The sequence below is a fragment of the Salvia splendens genome, chromosome 7 (genome assembly GCF_004379255.2).
Source record: "Salvia splendens isolate huo1 chromosome 7, SspV2, whole genome shotgun sequence".
NCBI classification, from domain to species: domain Eukaryota; kingdom Viridiplantae; phylum Streptophyta; class Magnoliopsida; order Lamiales; family Lamiaceae; genus Salvia; species Salvia splendens.
Window position 1 is genome coordinate 295,329 of NC_056038.1, and position 19,057 is coordinate 314,385.

Sequence of the window (19,057 nt, forward strand, 5' to 3'; positions counted from 1 at the left end):
AATTGTGTTAAGTAGTAAATATGAGGTTCTTTTTCAAACTTGGTCTATTTTTCATGGACGGATGACGTATTTAAAAGTAATAAAAAGGATTATTATGAATCAAATACTGTTTTCATGCTTGAAATTAAATGTAATAAATAAAAACATGATAAGCCCATATTTTATGTGGTTATTTGATGTTTTAAGACTTGTGGCATTATAAAGACGAAAAATCATTTAAAATACAATAATTTCATACTCCGTATATTCTAAAATACCTTATTTTATTAACTAATACTCCGTATCAATTTACTATTTTTTTATTGTACGATATTATTCTAAGTTTGTAACATCCATTAAATAATGAATCACAACATTGTTAGTTTTTTTAACTTGACAAAATCGTGATTTTTTTCTAAATGCAATTTCATATAAATACAGTATATTTGAAACGATTTTGTTTGAACCAATATTTATTTAGAGTAAAAATAAATAATATTCCCTATGTCCTTAAAATATAAATTAATTTTACTATTTTGAGTTATTCCCCCAAAATTGGAACAAGTTTAGATATAAAAAGTTTTTAATCAATTACACGACACTAATAATGTGGATCTCACAATCCACTAACATTACTTTCACTATTTTTTATCTCTCACTTTTTTTCATCTCTCTGTTACTTTTCGTATCATTTACAAGTTTGTATATTTTTTACATGGTGGAGTACTAGACAAAATCTCATAATCTAATTTTCTTTTGACAGATAAAGAATTAAAAAAACTATTAACACATTAAAAATAATACTAGTACTAAATATATTCGTAGTTAGTTGGAGGGAAGGAAACAGTCTTCAGTTAATTTTATTACCAACTGGCTATTTGTTAGCTGACGGTGACTACTAACACCAAGTGCGCAGTTTAAACCTCTTCTCTCCTTATTCTCTACCCACCGCCGCGCATTTTAGCACCCATGAAATCAAATTCCCCATTCTCAATCTCAAACCCTAATCATAAAGTCGATCAATTAGAGTGAATTCGACATCGTAATCTGTCGGATTCTACTGTGTATTATTGTAAATTATCAGATTTTTTCTCCGATCGATGAGAGGCGACGAAAATGTCCAAAGTGAAACACTTTTTCCGGAAGCTTCACATCGGCGATCACCACAACCACGTGCGGCCGCCTGCGCTGGTTCCCTCATCACAAACGGCGCCGTCTCAGCAATTGACCTCCACATCTCCATCGTCCGAGGTGCCTCCGACGGGGTCGTCGTCTTCGGGTGGCAATTCGAGCAATAGCAATATCAGTTTCTTCGAGGAGGAGTTTCAGATGCAATTGGCGCTGGCGATAAGCGTTTCCGATCCGGGTCAGAATTGCGTTGACCCGGAAACAGCTCAAATCAACGTCGCTAAGCAGATTAGCCTCGGTTATGCGCCTTCTCAGAACCTCTCGGAATCCATGTCGCTCCGATTTTGGGTACATCGTTTACTAGATGTTTTCTTGTGTTTTGCCCTATTTTGGATAGTATTGCCTGCGTCGGTGGGCAGGAATTATGGGGTTCGGTTGTGAAATTTAGATTTTTGTGGGGGAGAGCTGCTGGAGTTTTAGGTTGTGACTTAGTTACGGGGGAATTCTTTCTGTATGGATTGTGGATTTGCAAGTAATATTTGTTTGGCCTTGTATGTTGTTGGGATTGTTGGATTGTCTGCAAATTTTTCATGCGTAACGAGGTCCTGACTCCTGGTTATAATGTCATTTCGGTTACACGTGATGTGAACAAATAAATAAATTAAAGGCACGTCACGAAATAGATGTGTGTTATTGCTCCATCAAGAACTAAGTCGTCCTAAGTTAGACTTTTGGTAGACATCGCACCATGATGAACTTGCTTGTTTAAATTTTCTTTTATTTTGTGTGTTCTATGTAGCTCCCTCTTTATCGTTTAGTAAATTGATGATTCATTAGGTCTTTGTTTCTTGTGATACAGAGTTGCAATGTTATAAATTATGGTGAAAAGGTTATAGATGGATTCTATGATGTTTGTGGAATCAATTCATCTCTGGTGGTCCCAAAGAAAATGCCATCACTGGTGGAACTTAAAGCAATTTCTCCTTTGGAAGATGTGGGGTGTGAGGTGGTTCTAGTCAACCGTGCAGATGATGTGGAACTCCGTAAACTTGAAGAAAGAGTGTTTTATATGTTTGTTGAATCCCAGGCTCTTGACAAGACCTTGAGTACAAGTTTTCTAGTTCAAAAAATTGCCGACCTTATTGTTGAAAGAATGGGAGGTCCTGTTAGTGATGTTGAAGAAATGTTCAGAAGGTGGAGGGCAAGGAACCATGAGTTACGGGCCTATTTGAATTCGGTCATCCTTCCCCTTGGCTCCCTTGATGTTGGCCATTCACGCCAAAGGGCCTTACTCTTTAAGGTAGCAAGATCTCCTGATCATTTATGCTTGCTTGGTACTGTCATGTCAATTAAGCACTTTTTTAGCATGTGATAACATAATTTCAATGAATGTTTGCACCACACTGCATAAGGAAGAACCATAACTGTAATTAGTTTCTTCTAGGTCCTTGCTGATAAGGTCAATCTTCCATGCAAGCTAGTCAAAGGCAGTTACTATACTGGTACTGACGAAGGAGCTGTGAACTTGATAAAATTAGCCGATGGAAGGTAATTGACTTGCTTATATGCTAGTTCTGCATTGTCCACTTGTTTCCATTGTTATTTAAGGAGTAAACAGACTAGGGAATACGAGGGGAAGCATTCTTACTATGATTCTTGGTTTGCTTCTCACCTGTACCCTCACTCCATGGCTTAAATTTGAACCCCCCCCCCCCACACACACACAAAATTGAATCCAATCAGCTATTGATGCCTATAAATCAAGCTTCCTTTTGCTAACAGATATTGGCAGTAGTTGTCTGATCTGATAGTATATAGTTCCTTGAGGTCGTACATGGGTTGGGTCTGGAATGAGATTGAATTGGTTGCAGTGAACACTGAAACTGTATGCTCTGTGAGCCTATGTCTGCTTAGAAATGTTTGCGTAGTATATAAATTTGCAGATAGTCTTTTATTTTGCACTGAATTCCTTGCTGAGTCTGAATTAGGACTTCAAATTCGGTTCACATAAATATGCTGAATATGTAGAACTGGCCTCTCCTTTCTTCATCTGATTACACCTGCAAAATCATCTTGCCGTTATATAAATTCCTGTTAAACTTGGATGGCTTATAATAATGCATGAGAACTCAACTAAGTCCGTGATTATTGCGAATACTCTAGGTCTTTGATGACTGCAAATAATATTAGTTGATAACTAGGCTTTCTGTTTCTCTTTTGGTGCAGCGAATATATCATTGATCTAATGGGTGCTCCAGGCACACTCATTCCTACTGAGGTACCTAGTGCCCATCCTCAAAATTTTGAGTTAGATGCAAGGGGTATTGGTACGTCTCCAGGGAGTCTGAAAACCTTTTGTATAGATGAAAGACCTAAACCTAAGACTTCAAGTGCACCATCTGCGGTTTCCCTCCACTCAAATGTAAGAGGCAGCAGATCTGCAGGAATAATTTTGACAGATCAGTTGGAGCATAATGTTGAAGATCTATATCTTCCACTGAAGGACAATTCTAGAGAAGATCAGGTTCCTTCAACCTGGAATAGTTCCAGAGAAGATCAGGTAGTGGAACGTAATGAACTGCCAATATGGGATAGGGTGGATGACCAGGATCATGCTGTACAATGTTGTGAAAATGAACACTCACTTATACCCCTCACTGGACAACAGTTGTTGAACATATCTTATGACAGCAGCAGAGTTGTTGACGCTTCTGGAAATAATTTGCAAATTGAACCTGTACTGAATGGAGTTGCCGAAATTTTATGGGAGGATCTTCAGATTGGTGAACGTATTGGTATAGGTAAGAATTTAGCTGTACATTTCGTTTTTCCTTGTTGAAATTTATGCAAATAGAGCCGTTGTACCTGTAGTGCGTATTTTCTTGCGCAAAGATCACCTTCAGTTGGCCTTCTCCCTGCATTTGAGTACAAAATATGCTTTATTCAAGTGTACCATTGAGTAATAAACCACTTTTGTTTCTTTACACATTTGTAATTAATTAGTTTAGTTATACATGATGCTAAATGTCTTTTGTTGAGAGGTTATTATATATGCTTGATTTCAGTATTCTCAAACTGCCTGTTCTAAGTTTTCTTGTTCTTTCTGCAGGTTCATATGGTGAGGTATATCGAGCAGAATGGAATGGCACGGTAAGGTTAATAATTCTAGTGATCTGATATAGGGTTAATGTAGGTGCTAATAAGAAAATTACTAAGGGGGGGGCTCTTTTCCTTTTCTTTTCCTTCCTGGTCATGGTGTGTGTATGTGTTGTTTTTTTAGGTGGGGTGTATAACACTTTTGAGATTTGCTGTTTCTGATTTTGAAGTCTGTGTTTCTACTTTCTTGTCTACTGTCACTGTACTAGATAGCGGTACCAGTTTATATTTATTGGCAGTAGTTTTTACATTGTCACTGTGGTTTCATGACAGGAAGTTGCAGTGAAGAGGTTTATGAAACAAGACATCTCAGGAGATGCACTTGCACAATTCAAATGCGAGGTAGGGGTTCTTTGGAAGATCGTGTTGTGTGTGTATGCGTGTTGGAGATTTTCTGCTCTTCTTCTTTGATTTTTAAATCCCTTTAATTGCCCCTTTCAGATTGAGATCATGTTAAGGTTGAGACATCCAAATGTGGTCCTTTTCATGGGAGCTGTGACACGCCCCCCTCATATGTCCATATTGACTGAATTCCTTCCAAGGTTTTTTTTTCTCAGCTATCCGTTAATTTCTTGGGCTCAGTTCACTTTGTTCTTATGAATCCTATTTTAATTGCAGGGGTAGTTTGTATAAGCTGCTGCACCGACCAAATATCCAAATAGACGAAAAAAGGAGATTAAAAATGGCCCTTGATGTGGTACGGGGTCAATAAGTTATATTTGCATTTACTACTTTCTATTAGGTTTCGTCACATGTGCTAACATGCACATCCTTTGCAGGCCAAGGGAATGAATTACTTGCATACCAGCCATCCTATAATTGTGCATCGAGATTTGAAGACCCCAAATCTCCTGGTTGATAAAAATTGGGCTGTCAAGGTTCGATTTGTGCTTAATACAACTCCACATAGTTTGATGTTGAATTTTCACTTTTTTCTCTTAACATTTCCATCCACCACAACCTGTCAGGTCTGCGATTTTGGTATGTCTCGTCTGCAGCACCATACGTTCCTATCTTCGAAGTCTGCAGCTGGAACGGTAATGCATTATAAGATTAAAACGAAAAAGACAAAAGTTGAAGTTTGCTGCTTATGAGATGCTTAAAAATATTTGATTTGATACTGAATATTTATTTGTTAATTTTCGGGATATGCAGGCAGAATGGATGGCCCCAGAGGTTCTGAGAAATGAACCATCCAATGAGAAGTGAGTTTAATGGTTTCCCTTTCACTTTGAGTAACTGATGTCTTGTTCTGAATCTCACTGTTAAAGGTCAATTTCCTTCAATCGACAGATCTGATGTGTATAGTTTCGGAGTCATACTGTGGGAGCTGGCAACTCTGCGCGTGCCATGGACGGAGATGAACTCAATGCAGGTGGTTGGAGCTGTTGGATTCCAGGGTAGGCACCTCGATATCCCCCCCACAGTTGATCCCTTGGTGGCCGAGATAATAAGTGACTGTTGGAATAGGTAAGTCACTGACTTAGCCAATTACAGCCCCTTGATCATTCATATGAAATTGACTCGGAGGCTCCATCTCATGCAGAAATCCACAGGCACGCCCTTCTTTTGCACAGATTATCACCCGCCTGAAGTGTCTGCAGCGCCTCAGTGTGCGTAAAACTGAGAGCTGCAAGTATCAGGAATAATACCGTTGTAGCGTAGCTGAGTGTTCGCTCATCTCTGTACTCGAAGAGCCAGTTTGAGCAGAAGTCTATAAAATTAAAGAATTCTTCCGGACCTAGGCCATTGCTGCGGAGGAAAGTTGCTGAATTGGGAAGTGTTGGTTCATTCAAAGTGGGAACTGAACGCAGCTGATTCATAGAGTAAATCCTCAACTTCAATGTTGGCACAAAAGTGTGCAGTTGGGGAAAGAACTTTAGTAAGTTTCTGCTGAGCAAAGCTTAGTCCTTCATATTTGTCTATTCCTAAAAACATGAGAGAGAAAATGATAAGGGCTTTCTCTCTCTTCATGTTTTTAAGTTGAAAAACAATGTAGTTATCGTCATCTATTGGTAAGAGCGTTTTAAATAAACACGTACTAGAAGATAGAAAAAGCCAAAAAAGGGAGTTTTTGAGATTCTCGAAATAGCAAATGTAAAAAAAGGGTATCTGCAGTTTGTACTTTGACAGGAGTTTGTTACTAGAGTATAATGGAAAGTAAAAGAATAAGAAATGGTGTTATTTTGTTACTGTTTCACCAATATGAAGTTTATCATTACAAACAAACTTGTAAGATATTCGACATCACTTTCCAAGCTTTTTATTTTTATTTCAATTTCAATTTCAATTTCAATTTCAATGATAAGAAATTGGTATATTTTTTATTTATCCTCTATGGCCTAAATAACTAAATTTATTGTTTTATATACATATAAAAGTATACTTCGATTTCTTTTACAAGAACTCATGACAAGACTTCTAAAATATACAAGTAGCACTGTGTCATATTCATGCTCAATCCCTCTTTTCTACTCTTGTACACCACAACATTTTCCTAACTAACTAAATTATCCCTCTTTTCTACTCTTGAAGGCATTGATTTTCTATACACCTTTTCACCAGTTGCTAAATTCAGCACTGTGAAAATGATGTTGGCTTTAGCTGCTATTTATGGCTGGTCTCTTAGCCACTTAGATGTCAACAATGCTTTCCTATATGGTGATCTAGAAGAAGAGATTTACATGACTATACCACCGGGCCTTGAGTTTGACAGACTTGCTGTTGAGGGGGCCACTCCTAACTCAACATTAGTCTGTAGATTAAAGAACGTCTTTATATGGACTCAAGCAAGCCTCTAGGCAGTGGTATCTCAAGCTCTCAGAGGTTCTAAAAGAGTTTGGATTACAACAATCAACCTCTGATCATTCATTCTTCTACAAAAATGATGCATCAGGTTTCTTTGGTATAGTAGTCTATGTGGATGACATTTTGCTGGCAACCTCAGATCCACAAATGACTGAGAATTTCAAGGAATTTATGTCAAATCACTTCAAATTCAAGGATTTGGGAGTGCCAAAATACTTTCTTGGCATTGAGATTGCAAGGAATAAAAAGGGAATTCAGATATCACATAGGAAATATGCTATGGATTTGATCAATGATGCAGGACTTCTAGGCTGCAAACACTTAACAATACCTATGGATCCAATGAAGAAGTTGCAGTTAGAGTCTGGCCCTCTACTGGAAGATCCATCCAAGTATAGAAGATTGATTGGAAGACTTTTATATCTGTGCATCACTAGGCCGGACATTACTTATTCTGTGCACAAATTGAGTCAATATGTGTCAAAACCATGCATAGATCACTGGCATGCAACTGAGAAAATTCTGAAATATCTGAAAAGAACACCAGGCCATGGACTGTTCTTTTCCAGCAGCAGCAAGCCCATGTTGAGTATATTTTCAGATGCGGATTGGGCAGCATGCCCAGATACAAGGAAGTCTATGACTGGATATTGTTTATTCCTTGGTAATTCTCTGGTTACATGGAAAGCCAAGAAGCAAAATACAATCTTTAGATCATCGGCTGAAGCAGAATATCAAGCCATGGCACAAGCAACTTGTGAAGTTGTGTGGGCTAGAACTTTGCTTGAAGAATTTGGAGTAAAGACTAAGAAAACAGTGCCTCTTTACTGTGATAATCAATCGGCTATCTATATATGCTCTAATCCAGTTTTTCATGAAAGAACAAAGCATATAGAGATTGATTGTCACGCGGTTAGAGAAAAGTTCATGCAAGGCATTGTTAAGCCTTTACATGTCAGGAACAATCTTCAAATTGCAGACATTTTCACTAAACCATTGGGAGAAACGGCCTTTCAATCTATACTAGACAAGATGAACTTCAATAGCTTGTATAGTCCATCTTGACGGGGCGTGTTGAAGATAGCAAGACACTTGTGATGAAGAAAGGCTCGCATATGTAGGAGAATGAAGGAAAGCTCGTGTGCATGGAAGTGAAGCAGAGTTCGCGCATGCATGGAATAACATCCGCATCCAGCTAGAATACAGCTAGCGTCCACTCATCGCTTAGTCAGCAGTGAGTTAGCAATATGTTGGTTAAATGTTAGTTGATAGTTGGTTAAGAAGTTAGTTAGCTTAGTCTATAAATAGCTCGGCTTCTTCACTTTGTAAACACATTTTTTGTGTGATCAATAAAGATCCAATTCCTCTAAATTTCATGTTCTATCTCTGGTTTATTAGTTTCTACAAGTACTCTCTCTACTTTTTCATCTCTCTTTTTTTACTCTCTATTTATTAATTCACAAAACAATATTACATAAAATCTAATGCTGAAACCCAAATGTTTCATATTTATCGGGACAGAGGGGTATAAAACTAAAGTAAAAATATAAAATAGAGGTAAACGGCTGGGGATAGAATGGTCAAACGAAATAACACTGTGGGGTCCACCGTTGAAGGAGAGAGTAGTATATAATGAGATTCAGTTTTGAGGTTCATGCACCTTCGCTCTCTCTTTTCAACTCTCTTTCCCTTCATCTCTATCTCTCTAAATCTCTCATAATTTCTCCAACAAGCTCATAAGATCAAACTCCATTTCTTTCAATTGATCATTTCGACCTTCTCATTTCCTAAAATTCTTTCGATTTTAATAGTTTATGCTTTGAAGATTCCTTCAGCAGGTACTTTTGCCGACTGCGGTAGCTTTTTTTAAATATTTTTTCCGCCCTAAATTCTGTTTCTTAAATTATTCATTTCTATTTCATCTGCTAGGTTTAATCTTCAATGCAGTTAGTATGAGGAATTTCTGCTGTTTTTCTTTCTTTTTGTTTGTGTTTTGGACTTTTATTTGGAATATTCCAGCTCAGAGTTGCCGAGATTGTTGTTTTTTCAATAATTTGCCTGATTGCTTAAATTGGAACTGATTTTCTAGGTGATACATGTAACAATGCAGTTCGATGGTTTCTGCTTTAATAACAAAGGCAATTGCAATCATAATTATCATTTTCATAAACTCTTTCTTTTGCTGTGTTACTTGATTGTATCGATCTTTGTGTTTCTAGCTCTCAATGTGGAATGTGTGTGATTTGGTTAGAGGTAATTCGACTATAATATTAAATGATGCATTTTGTTATTATTTGAGAGGTGCCAGCATTGTATAATTGGAGTTAAATTTGCTCATCTGCATATTGCCCTTTCCTTAAAATGCTAAAGAGTGTTAAAGATATAAGAGTGTTATAGGAAAATGCTGTTTTATGTTGAAAGGGGGGATCGATGAGCTTTGTTGGATTGGGAGCATCTAAAGGTTTGGTGATGTTATCCAGTGTTCAATTAGCATCTCGTTGTTTTATAAACATTAGCATTAGCACGCCTTCAAATGATAGACATCCATCTGAACCGAGCAGCCTCATTGCTAATGCTGTTTAATGATAGTGGTTAAGAGTCATTCAGGTCATAAGTACAGATTATTTGCAAGAATTTTTCCTGAATGTTGCGATCTCCAACTATAAAGGCTATTTTTAGCATTAGAATAATTAGGTATTTCAGATACGGAGACTGTCATACTCCCATAACATCGTAAAAGTTTCACTTTACATATGCCATTGTGTTTTTGTATGGTTGTTAGGCCGAACAGATATCATATTTCATGATTCCTTAACGACTAGATAAAAAGTGAGACGTGTAATTGCCCATTGACTCAAGCTCTTGCATTTCGTTGAACCATGCATTTATATATCACGTGGCACCTGACACGTGTAATTGTCCATTAACTCGAGTTCTTGCATTTCATTTAACCCTACATTTATATATCACCATTCCATTGCATGTTGTTAGTTTGTCGATTGTTGAAATTGACACGTGTGCTAGTTCATGGCAATGTATGTTTGGATGAACCAGCTGAAACGGGATTTCATTGATATAACTGATTCTTGAATTCCATTTAATCCTGAAATTGTATATACCCACTTTATCCATGTTTTTCAGCCGCCTTAACTTAAAAAGGAATTATTGCATTGCCAAGATCTTTGTTTTCGTGCTTTTTTCCTTTTACATTCTTTATTGAAATATCACTTTTCTCCTTGTATACTAAAACTTTGCAGCCTTATGTGATAGAGCTGACTCTTGATTTGACGTAATGTTCTGTTCTTAAATCCTAGCACATCCCTGGAGAATGCTATCTGACGTGGAACTAACTGGGACCGCATTATCATCTGCCAGAGAACTTCTTCCGATGGAAATTAATCTTGCCAAAGACGTTGAAAGCAGGGTTAGTCGTCCCAGGACTATTGAGCACGATTTTTGGCCACTGGAGGAAGTAGATCCGAAGAAGGCAAGATTTCCATGTTGTGTCGTCTGGACACCTCTGCCCATCGTCTCATGGTTAGCGCCTTTTATAGGACATGTCGGGATCTGCAAGGAGGATGGCACCATCATAGATTTCTCCGGCTCCAACCTCATCAATGTCAACGACTTTGCATTTGGTCCTGTTGCCAGATACCTTCAACTGGATCGAGAGCAGGTATAATATTTCTACCAAATTCTCTGTAAGCTAACTCAAAGAGTTCTTGTCTCAGTTTAAATAGAAACTTCTGCAACAAGGTGCAGTTGTCGTAGACAAAGGCATTAGTCGATTCTTAAAAAAAAATTCAAAAACGGTACCATCTTCAAACACATTCCGTGCTAGTGGTTGATGAGCTCTGCTTTCATGTGAATTTTCTTGCAACAGTGCTGCTTCCCTCCCAACCTCGCGGAACACAGATGCAAGCAACGGTATGTGCACGCGGAATTTGGGACGGCAATGACATGGGACGATGCTATCCAGACCAGCGGGCGCCACATTGAGAACAGGTCCTATAACATCTTCACCTGCAACTGCCACTCGTTTGTCGCGGACTGCCTGAATCGGGTCAGCTACGAGGGCTCAATGAGCTGGAACATGGTCAACGTGGCGGCTCTCGTTCTGGCCCAGGGGAGGTGGGTCAACGGCCTCTCGGTGCTGAGATCTTTCATGCCGTTTCTGGCGGTGCTCTGCATGGGTCTATATGCGGTTGGATGGCCATTTGTAATAGCTCTCCTGTCCTTCTCTTTCCTACTTCTGGTATGGTTTTTGTTGAGTAATTATGTTTTTAAGAACATGTCAGATTGTTAGATGATGTTCATACTCTTTTGGTAGACTGAATATTAGAGTTTTATACATACATTACTACATGTTTTGTTAGATGATGTTCGCACTCATGCAATTTCGATCAAATTATACTTCAATGTTGAAATTATAGTACAAGTAACCTTTCAAAAGGAGATTTTGTAAACTTTTGTAATGTTTTAAAAGAGAAGAATAAGATGTATCTGATACTAATTCTTCTCTTCTGCAAAATCCTACTGTATAAAATGTTGGCATTAGTTCATCTATCTATAGAATGATAAACAACGTAAAATCTTGTTGGTTGCAGTCGCCTTCGAACTTGTTAGTTTTGATGATATGCCGCTTAAGCACCATATTTTGGGGCCTGGGCTGCCTGCAAAGGATTTGGTTCAGCATCAGCATGTAACATATTTTCACAAAAATACCAACTTATACCTGACTCACTCACCACTACAACCGTTGTTTCCAGGAAAACACTTTGAAGCCAACCCCATACCTCCAAAAGACTTCACACTTGAGTTGTCTGTAGGTCACGATATAAACCTGATAATCCCTTCAACAAACGACTTCTAAAATCCCTTCAGTTTATGTATACATCAATAAGCCCATGAAATCCCTTCAACAAACAAATATTTATAATGTCCACAATAAAAGTAGATATATCATACACAAATAAAATCAATTTCTTAAAAGTAAATATGATTCCAAATCTTCGAGTTCTGGCATTCACAGTATCCTTTTACAATGTAAGTTCAAATATCTTTACAAAGTATTTAGCCCTCCTGTGGATTTAAATATCTTGCTTTTAGAGCTTCAAAGACGGTAGAATCTGACAAGGTCCTTGACCTATCGAGCCTGAGCACCACGATTTGAACGAACAAATAGAGGAAAAGATAAATCCTAGTTGAGGTGCTAGAGGGCGATTTCCGCCAGAACTAGGAATGGGAACAAGTAATTAACTTTATTTTTCAATGAATGAAAATACGATAGAATTCTATCCTAAACCCTACAAAAAATATGAAAAATAACTAAAGATAACTAACTAAAATAAAAGACGCTCTTTATCAAATAAATTAATGAAAGATATATTCGAGATGTTCTTCGACGATATTTACGGAATCGAAGACCCTACCAAAATCCTACTCTCTCATCTCTCCTGCTGAGTTTGAGAGATAATAAATGTGTCTCACGAAATTACCTGTGCATCTCAATCTTCTCCCATATCTCTTTTCACATAAGACCAATATGATACCAGGAATTGAATTTGATGATAAATTTAATAAAAGTGTTTAAAAATAAATATAAAATTGATAGTACTTTACAGAAAATTTGAAATATACTCCGTATTTGTTAAAACATTGTAAAATATTGTGATATATAACTATAACTAACCGAATTCGTCCCAGTTTACCATTCGATCCGTCCCTGAAAAATTTGTCTCACTTCAAACTTACTAAAAATGGACATATCTTTATACTCCTCCACATTCATGGTATTTACACTTTGACCCCATCTCATTTTGCAATCGGGTGATCATTTTCTCTCCACCCTTTCGCCTCCCTCAACACTCCCACCGCCTCGCCTCCCTAAACACTCTCTCCTTCAATGTTGTGCAACCATCCACCGCCGCCTTCAATGCAATTCAACCACCCCACCGCCTCCATCAATGCCATTCAACCACCCACCCACCTTCCCCATTAAACGCATCACCTTCCTCCATCGCCTCTCTCATTTAAATGCTCGAAATCCATCCCCCCATCCACCCACCGCCTCCTTCACTCCACTGAAACCCTAGGTCGTGGAGCACCTCCTTCCTCCACAATTAGATTTCAGCCACCATCCACCGCATATTTCACCGACCGAAAACCCTAATTTTGTCGCCCCTTCGCCTCCGTCCAAATTTCTCAAAGAAACCCTAATTTTGGTGAGATGGCCGGGGATCCCGACTCATGGCCTTGTTTGTCGTCCGACGATCTGGATGACCTCGTCGTCCCAGACACGCCAGAGCATCTTTGGCCATCATACCCACCCATTGTCGCCCCCTATCATGTCGGAACCTTTACCGACACCGTCGTCCCTGAAACGGAACCTGAAAACCTCCCCCATCTGAGATGTTTGAGTACTTTGGCTCTGAAAGCCCATACTACGGTCCACCACCACCATCACATATCCCGTATTACGGCCCACCACCCCCAGCCACCCCATACTACGGTCCACCACCCCCAGCCACCCCTTGCTACGGTCCAACACCACCATCCAACTCTGTCAACTTACCTCAAGCTCCTCCCATCGTGTATTCGGCTGTTGAGAGGGAAATGCTTGCGATATTGCTGCCTAGGTTTTTGGATCTAATCTAAGTATGTTGTCCCTCAAATTCCAATCTTTCGGGTGATGATTTGTGTTTGGATGGTGTGGTTGTTCGATGGTTTGGAGCCCGAGGGTGTGGATGGGTCTGGAGGCTGGGGGTTTGCATTGATTTAGGGTATCTGGCGGGTGTAGATGGGTTTGGAGGCTGGGGGTTTGAGTTGATTTAGGGTTTCTGGTGGTTGATCAATCTGGAGGCTGTAGGTGTTGATGGATTTGGAGGTTGGGGGTTTGGATTGATTTACGGTTTCTGGGTGTTTACACTGGAGGTTGTGGGTGTGGATTGGTTTGGAGGCTGTTGGGTTGGATGCCATGGTTGTTGTCTGATCTGTAGTATGTGGGTGTGAATTGGTTTGGATGATGTGGGATTGAAGGCTTTGGTTGTTGTTTTATGTTGCTGTTGTGGTTGTGATAAATGCTTATGATGTTTGTGTTGCTCATATTGAGGCATTTGTATGGTTTGTTGTGTCTGATGTGTTCCCTGTGATGATTTTGTATGGTTTGCTGATGTTGGTGTGTTCTCTGTGATGATTTTGTATGGTTTGCTGATGCGGGTGTGTTCCCTGTGATGATTTTGTTTGTGTTGCTTGTTGCTGAGTTGTTCTGATTAATAAGCCACCCATGTGCTTAGGTTAGGAGGCTTATGTGTCCATGATTTAAACATGTTGTCTGATGGATTAAGCTTAAAAAACCATACAAATTCATTATAGAAACACTTTCACATTACAAGTCACCCCTGTACATGGTTAGGAGGCTGTTATGTGTGATAGGCACCCTTAGAAGCCACCCCTATACAGGTTTAGAGGCTGCCCTATGATGAAAGCTTTCTGAGGGATTAGGATTTTAGAAGCCACCCCTACTCAGGTTTGGAGGCTTTACAAAATGACAAAAATAGTTGAATAGCATAAGCCACACCTAATTTTGAGGCTTACTCAACCAACTGACAAAAAGTATGATTCCCATTTCCATTTTTCCAACACCATTTTACTTCCATTTTACTCCAATCTTTCCTTCCAATTTCAATACAACCTTGGAACTATGGATTCCGACGATGAACAATTCCAACAAGCGGTAGATCTGGAGTTCCAAAACCTTGTTGCAGCGGTGCAACGTGAAGCCGACGAGGCGGAAGATGCGGCGGAGGCCGCGGCTGAGGCGGCGGCGGCGGTCCCTCGGCCATTCTATCATCGGCGATTTTTCGATCGTGATCATACCGGGGCTGACCGCCGGTTGATGGAGGACTACTTCAACGAGAACGCCCGTTATCCGGCAGAAATTTTCCGTCGGCGATTCAGAATGTCGCAACGTCTCTTCGTCCATATAGCGACGTGTTTGGCGCAGCGGTTCAGGTGCTTCAACTTGCGATATGATGCCTCCGGCCGACCCGGCTTATCGACATACCAGAAGTGTACCATGGACCGAAGCAAACATACTTCGCGAAAAAACAAGAGGGTGCTAGGAAGGATGTGGAGCGAGCTTTTGGTGTACTCCAAGCGCGATGGGTAATTATACGGTGCCCGGCTCGACAATGGCACGAAAATGATGTCGCAGACATCATGACTGCATGTATCATATTGCACAATATGATAATAGATGATGAAGGATTTGCTGCACAGCGGTGGACACCGGAAGATGGTGCTAGTTCGAGCTCGGGTACTGCCATGGAGCCCCTGCAGATGGGTGTACCACGTAGTAATGAATACTTGATCCAGCGGTACACCGACATGCGGAGCCAAATATCGCATTCAACACTGCAAGCTGATATGATTGAAGAGGTCTGGAACCGTAGAAGTAGCGCCGCAGAGTGATTTTAAACTAGATCACTTTCGTTGTATAATTTTCCTATTTCAATATAATACAACGAAATTATTGTTACATTTTTTTTAGGTTGTGAATTTTTTTTGTTTACAATCCAAATTATTTTATTTTAATTAAATTTATAAATATCTTAAATTTAAAGACTAATAAAATTTATTAGACATAAATTAAAAAATATTATTACAAAAGCAAACAAATTAATTTTATTTTTTGGAGAGGGCCACATTTCGTGGCCCTATTGTTTTTACACATTTCGTGGCCTTTACCATTGTGAAGGCCACAAGAGAGTCACGAATGGTGGCCGAGCCACATTTGGTGGCCTTTGAAGGCCACCATTGTGGACACTCTTACAATTTGGTGGTTTAAAACCTAGTATAACAACCCATTGATTAATACATAAAACATTACTCCTCCTTCCTTAAAAATTTATCACTTATTTCTATTTCTGTCCATCCTTAAAAATTTATTACCTTTTACTTTTACTATTTTTGGTAATGGACATCATATTCCATTAATTCATTTTCACTCACATTTTATTATAAAACTAATATATAAAAGTATGACTCACATTCCACTAATTTTTTCAACTCACTTTCTATTTCATTTCTTAAAACTCGTGCTGGGTCAAATGGTGACAAATTATGGGGAGTGATGGAGTATTAAATATAACTATCAACATATGGTTCATTGTATTTTATATCGAAAGGGAAACGCACTACACTCTTATCTTAATCATCCTTGGCAGTTTTTTTATTCTCAATAATTGCATTTTTTATAATTACAGTAACTCGAAGTGTATGATTTAAAATTACTTCAATTTGAAAGCTGGAAGTATTAGGTAATTAACTGGTGATGTCATGATTAAAAAAATTTACTATACCTCAAACTATAAGTACACTAAAATAGACTAACATAATACTCCACTACTAGTGAAATAGTGGTTTTTAACACGATTCAACTATTCAAAGTCGTAAATATATTTAAGAAAAGCAATAAATAAAAGTGTTTAATATTGTGGTGTATACTAGTAGTCAAATAATTAATTGTAATAGCACGATACGTATTACGTACAAATCATCATAGTTAAATATCTAAATTTATTTTGCTCGACCATTCTAACGATTTAATTTGTATCATAGCGTTAAATCCAACACATTCAACAAAATTTAGAAAAAAATAATTTGACCTCATTAGTTAGTTAAATACCATATCCGGAAATTGAAGCTATGAACGTTGATATTTAAAGTTTCATCCATTTTCACGACAAAGAGGTAACAAAAAAAAAACATCCCAACAAATATGTGATGGATCATGGGATATTTATGAAAAGTGAAAAATGATACATCAACTTTAATTAATTATAAATATAGGAACTAATTAAATAATATGATATACTTTAATTAAAATTGACATATAAATTCTGAAACAAACGATTGGCGGAACCCTATGAATATATAATACTAATATGTTTGATCTATAATGTGCATAAACTTTTAAAATAAAATTGATTGCATATGATATTATTCGTATGTATGTATGTATGTATATGATGAGGGCTATATTTTTTTGAGCACATACACAATGGGGCGTGGTTCCCAAAGCGGCGGCGGAGCACCGAGACTAAGCTCCAAGCTGCAGGGTGAATTTTGAGTGGCACAATTATTGAATAATCTCCAAAATTGTGGCAATGCTTTTTTCGTTGGGTAAATGCTAAACTGCCCTTCATTTTGCCGCACCTGCTGTGTTTATAAACAACTTCTTCTTCATCAAATATTATATATATTCAACACTATTTTTCATAATACCAAAAACAAAATAACAAAAATTATACTCCTACTATGAATGATGCAACCGTATTTCTCATCATCCAACAACAAAAAACTCTATCTACTAGTACTATATATATATATATATGCTAAGATGATGTGAGATCGTACCATGGAGAGGACTGTAGGAGTGAATTTATTTTTGTTGGCGTTATTTCGTCGAAGAAAATATTTTTGAGCATGACTAGCTACTTGTGTAGAAGTTCTTGTGGTTACAAAATTTCTTGAAATTCCTCTCCAATTCCCTTTTCCTAGCTTTTCAAGCCCAACCAGAAATAACCTATGCTCCTCTTCACTCCATGGTATACCTATTCAATAATACTCCTTAAACACAGTGTAGATGTTACATATGCATATACATATATATATCCAATATAAGCCTGCCTTAACCAAAGTTCAAAATAAAGTGTTAGAATAATGAATACCTAAGTATTTCACAAACCATAGCTTTGCATTAAACATTGTACAGTATGATAAAATAATCTCGATCGAACAAGAATAAAAAGAAAAAAGAAATAAACGGTTTCGTGAAACAACTTGAGATGAAACATAAATCATGGATCAAATAAGCCCTCCTTTAATTTGTTTTCATTTGCTTCTCAAGATTGTGATCAGAGTGTCGTCACATGAGTTGTAACATAAAAATGTAAATGAATGAAAATAGAGAGACATACCCTTTTTCCTCTGCCCTTGATTAAGTGCTCTAACGTGCTTAAGTTTGTCAGAATCTTGGTCGGAAGATGAAATCAGTTCAGTGTTATTATAATTGAAAAGCCCAAATCCATGGTTAGTAGATGGCACTTTTGCTAACTCCACACCAAAAAGCTTCATAATTTGACCACAATTCTCTTCTGTCTTGGATGAATTGTTCCTGCAAGTTCTTGAATTGTGACCTGTTTTCCCACACTTGGAGCATTTCCTCACGCCCATTATCAACTCACCAACTGTGTGTCTGTGTGAGAGAGAGATAGAGGCAGAGGGTTATGTGTATGTGTGTGTTAAATATATATATAGAGAGAGAGGTAAAGGATGTTGGAGAAAGAAAGGAAGAAAGTACGTACGATACCATGCAAATAACTACTAGTTCATTCATTCTTTACCTATACATGGTGTATTTTGAGTATTTCTGAGGTTTTCCAAATAGGTGGCTTTGTTAATTAATGCATCTTCTAGTTTAGGTTTACGTACGTTTAGTAGTAACCAATTTAAAAATACTCCATGCATGCATGATTGATTATGGAGTGAGTATGTTTTGCCACCTAATTTAAAGAGTGTGTGGGACAGAGAGGTGCATGATATATATATATATATATATAGTCAAGTATTTATGCAGCCAAATTAACAATACAAACACTCCCCAAAGTTGATTGCAAGTTTTATATTAAGTGTTTTGACATTCGTTCTAGCCTAGCCCAATTATGCATTTCACTTTGGTCTTTTCCATTGCGATTAACGTTGAATATGGAGCATAAAATGAAGTTAATCACTCTACTATCACAACAATTCTTTAGGCTAAAATGAAGTTAATCACTCTACGATCAAAACAATACTTTTTAGGTGTTCGTACAATTTATAACCCAATTCATATTGTGGAGAGAAAGAATTAGGGTTCTTTTTTTCAATTCAAAAATTATATAGTAGTATAGTATAGTATTAAAATACTACTGGCTTAGCAAGC

General features: G+C 37.9%; 4 protein-coding genes and 1 long non-coding RNA gene across 7 annotated transcripts; 3 read left to right on the forward strand and 2 right to left on the reverse strand.

The window, feature by feature from the left end:
• Positions 1–863: 863 nt before the first annotated feature.
• On the forward strand, positions 864–6,455 carry LOC121742171 (probable serine/threonine-protein kinase SIS8). The gene is made up of 13 exons (XM_042135227.1): positions 864–1,455; positions 1,967–2,407; positions 2,552–2,655; positions 3,334–3,908; positions 4,217–4,257; positions 4,537–4,605; positions 4,705–4,805; positions 4,882–4,960; positions 5,043–5,141; positions 5,232–5,300; positions 5,419–5,468; positions 5,557–5,733; positions 5,810–6,455. The coding sequence occupies exons 1-13, from the start codon at positions 1,096–1,098 to the stop codon at positions 5,910–5,912; spliced, it is 2,268 nt and encodes a 755-aa protein (XP_041991161.1). The 5' UTR covers positions 864–1,095; the 3' UTR covers positions 5,913–6,455.
• Positions 6,456–6,851: 396 nt separating this feature from the next.
• On the forward strand, positions 6,852–8,136 carry LOC121741625 (uncharacterized mitochondrial protein AtMg00810-like). Its single transcript, XM_042134476.1, has 2 exons — positions 6,852–7,020; positions 7,160–8,136. The coding sequence occupies exons 1-2, from the start codon at positions 6,852–6,854 to the stop codon at positions 8,134–8,136; spliced, it is 1,146 nt and encodes a 381-aa protein (XP_041990410.1).
• A 585-nt stretch (positions 8,137–8,721) lies between these two features.
• LOC121811292 (protein REVERSION-TO-ETHYLENE SENSITIVITY1-like) lies at positions 8,722–11,446 on the forward strand. Of its 2 annotated transcripts, XM_042212120.1 has the most exons (3): positions 8,722–8,909; positions 10,386–10,747; positions 10,955–11,446. In XM_042212120.1, exons 2-3 carry the CDS (start codon positions 10,400–10,402, stop codon positions 11,375–11,377), a joined length of 771 nt encoding a protein of 256 aa, XP_042068054.1. In that variant the 5' UTR covers positions 8,722–8,909; positions 10,386–10,399; the 3' UTR covers positions 11,378–11,446. The 2 variants fall into 2 exon arrangements, with proteins under 2 accessions (XP_042068054.1, XP_042068055.1); XM_042212121.1 differs by lacking the exon at positions 8,722–8,909 and having other exon boundaries at positions 8,919–10,747.
• Positions 11,447–11,623: 177 nt separating this feature from the next.
• On the reverse strand, positions 11,624–15,280 carry LOC121811293. The gene is made up of 3 exons (XR_006052522.1): positions 12,570–15,280; positions 11,820–11,987; positions 11,624–11,744 (listed from the first exon to the last, which is right to left on the reverse strand). It is a non-coding gene; the product is annotated as an uncharacterized LOC121811293 (long non-coding RNA).
• Positions 15,281–16,786: 1,506 nt separating this feature from the next.
• On the reverse strand, positions 16,787–18,348 carry LOC121741116 (transcription factor KUA1-like). 2 transcript variants are annotated; one of them, XM_042133812.1, is made up of 3 exons: positions 18,054–18,348; positions 17,491–17,687; positions 16,787–17,289 (listed from the first exon to the last, which is right to left on the reverse strand). In XM_042133812.1, exons 1-3 carry the CDS (start codon positions 18,307–18,309, stop codon positions 17,110–17,112), a joined length of 633 nt encoding a protein of 210 aa, XP_041989746.1. In that variant the 5' UTR covers positions 18,310–18,348; the 3' UTR covers positions 16,787–17,109. The 2 variants fall into 2 exon arrangements, with proteins under 2 accessions (XP_041989746.1, XP_041989744.1); XM_042133810.1 differs by having other exon boundaries at positions 16,787–17,292.
• Positions 18,349–19,057: the final 709 nt, after the last annotated feature.

Excerpts from the sequence above, each read along its gene's own strand:
- LOC121742171 (XM_042135227.1), top strand. The coding sequence starts at position 1,096 with ATGTCCAAAGTGAAACACTTTTTCCGGAAGCTTCACATCGGCGATCAC. Across the intron at positions 1,456-1,966 it reads CCATGTCGCTCCGATTTTGG|AGTTGCAATGTTATAAATTA; the intron begins GTACATCGTTTA and ends CTTGTGATACAG. Across the intron at positions 5,469-5,556 it reads AATGAACCATCCAATGAGAA|ATCTGATGTGTATAGTTTCG; the intron begins GTGAGTTTAATG and ends TTCAATCGACAG.
- LOC121741625 (XM_042134476.1), top strand. The coding sequence starts at position 6,852 with ATGATGTTGGCTTTAGCTGCTATTTATGGCTGGTCTCTTAGCCACTTA. Across the intron at positions 7,021-7,159 it reads TCCTAACTCAACATTAGTCT|GTTTCTTTGGTATAGTAGTC; the intron begins GTAGATTAAAGA and ends ATGATGCATCAG.
- LOC121811292 (XM_042212120.1), top strand. The coding sequence starts at position 10,400 with ATGCTATCTGACGTGGAACTAACTGGGACCGCATTATCATCTGCCAGA. Across the intron at positions 10,748-10,954 it reads TTCAACTGGATCGAGAGCAG|TGCTGCTTCCCTCCCAACCT; the intron begins GTATAATATTTC and ends TTCTTGCAACAG.
- LOC121741116 (XM_042133810.1), bottom strand. The coding sequence starts at position 18,309 with ATGGGCGTGAGGAAATGCTCCAAGTGTGGGAAAACAGGTCACAATTCA. Across the intron at positions 17,688-18,053 it reads TCAAGGGCAGAGGAAAAAGG|GTATACCATGGAGTGAAGAG; the intron begins GTATGTCTCTCT and ends ATTATTGAATAG. Across the intron at positions 17,293-17,490 it reads CTCCTACAGTCCTCTCCATG|CAGGTGCGGCAAAATGAAGG; the intron begins GTACGATCTCAC and ends TTATAAACACAG.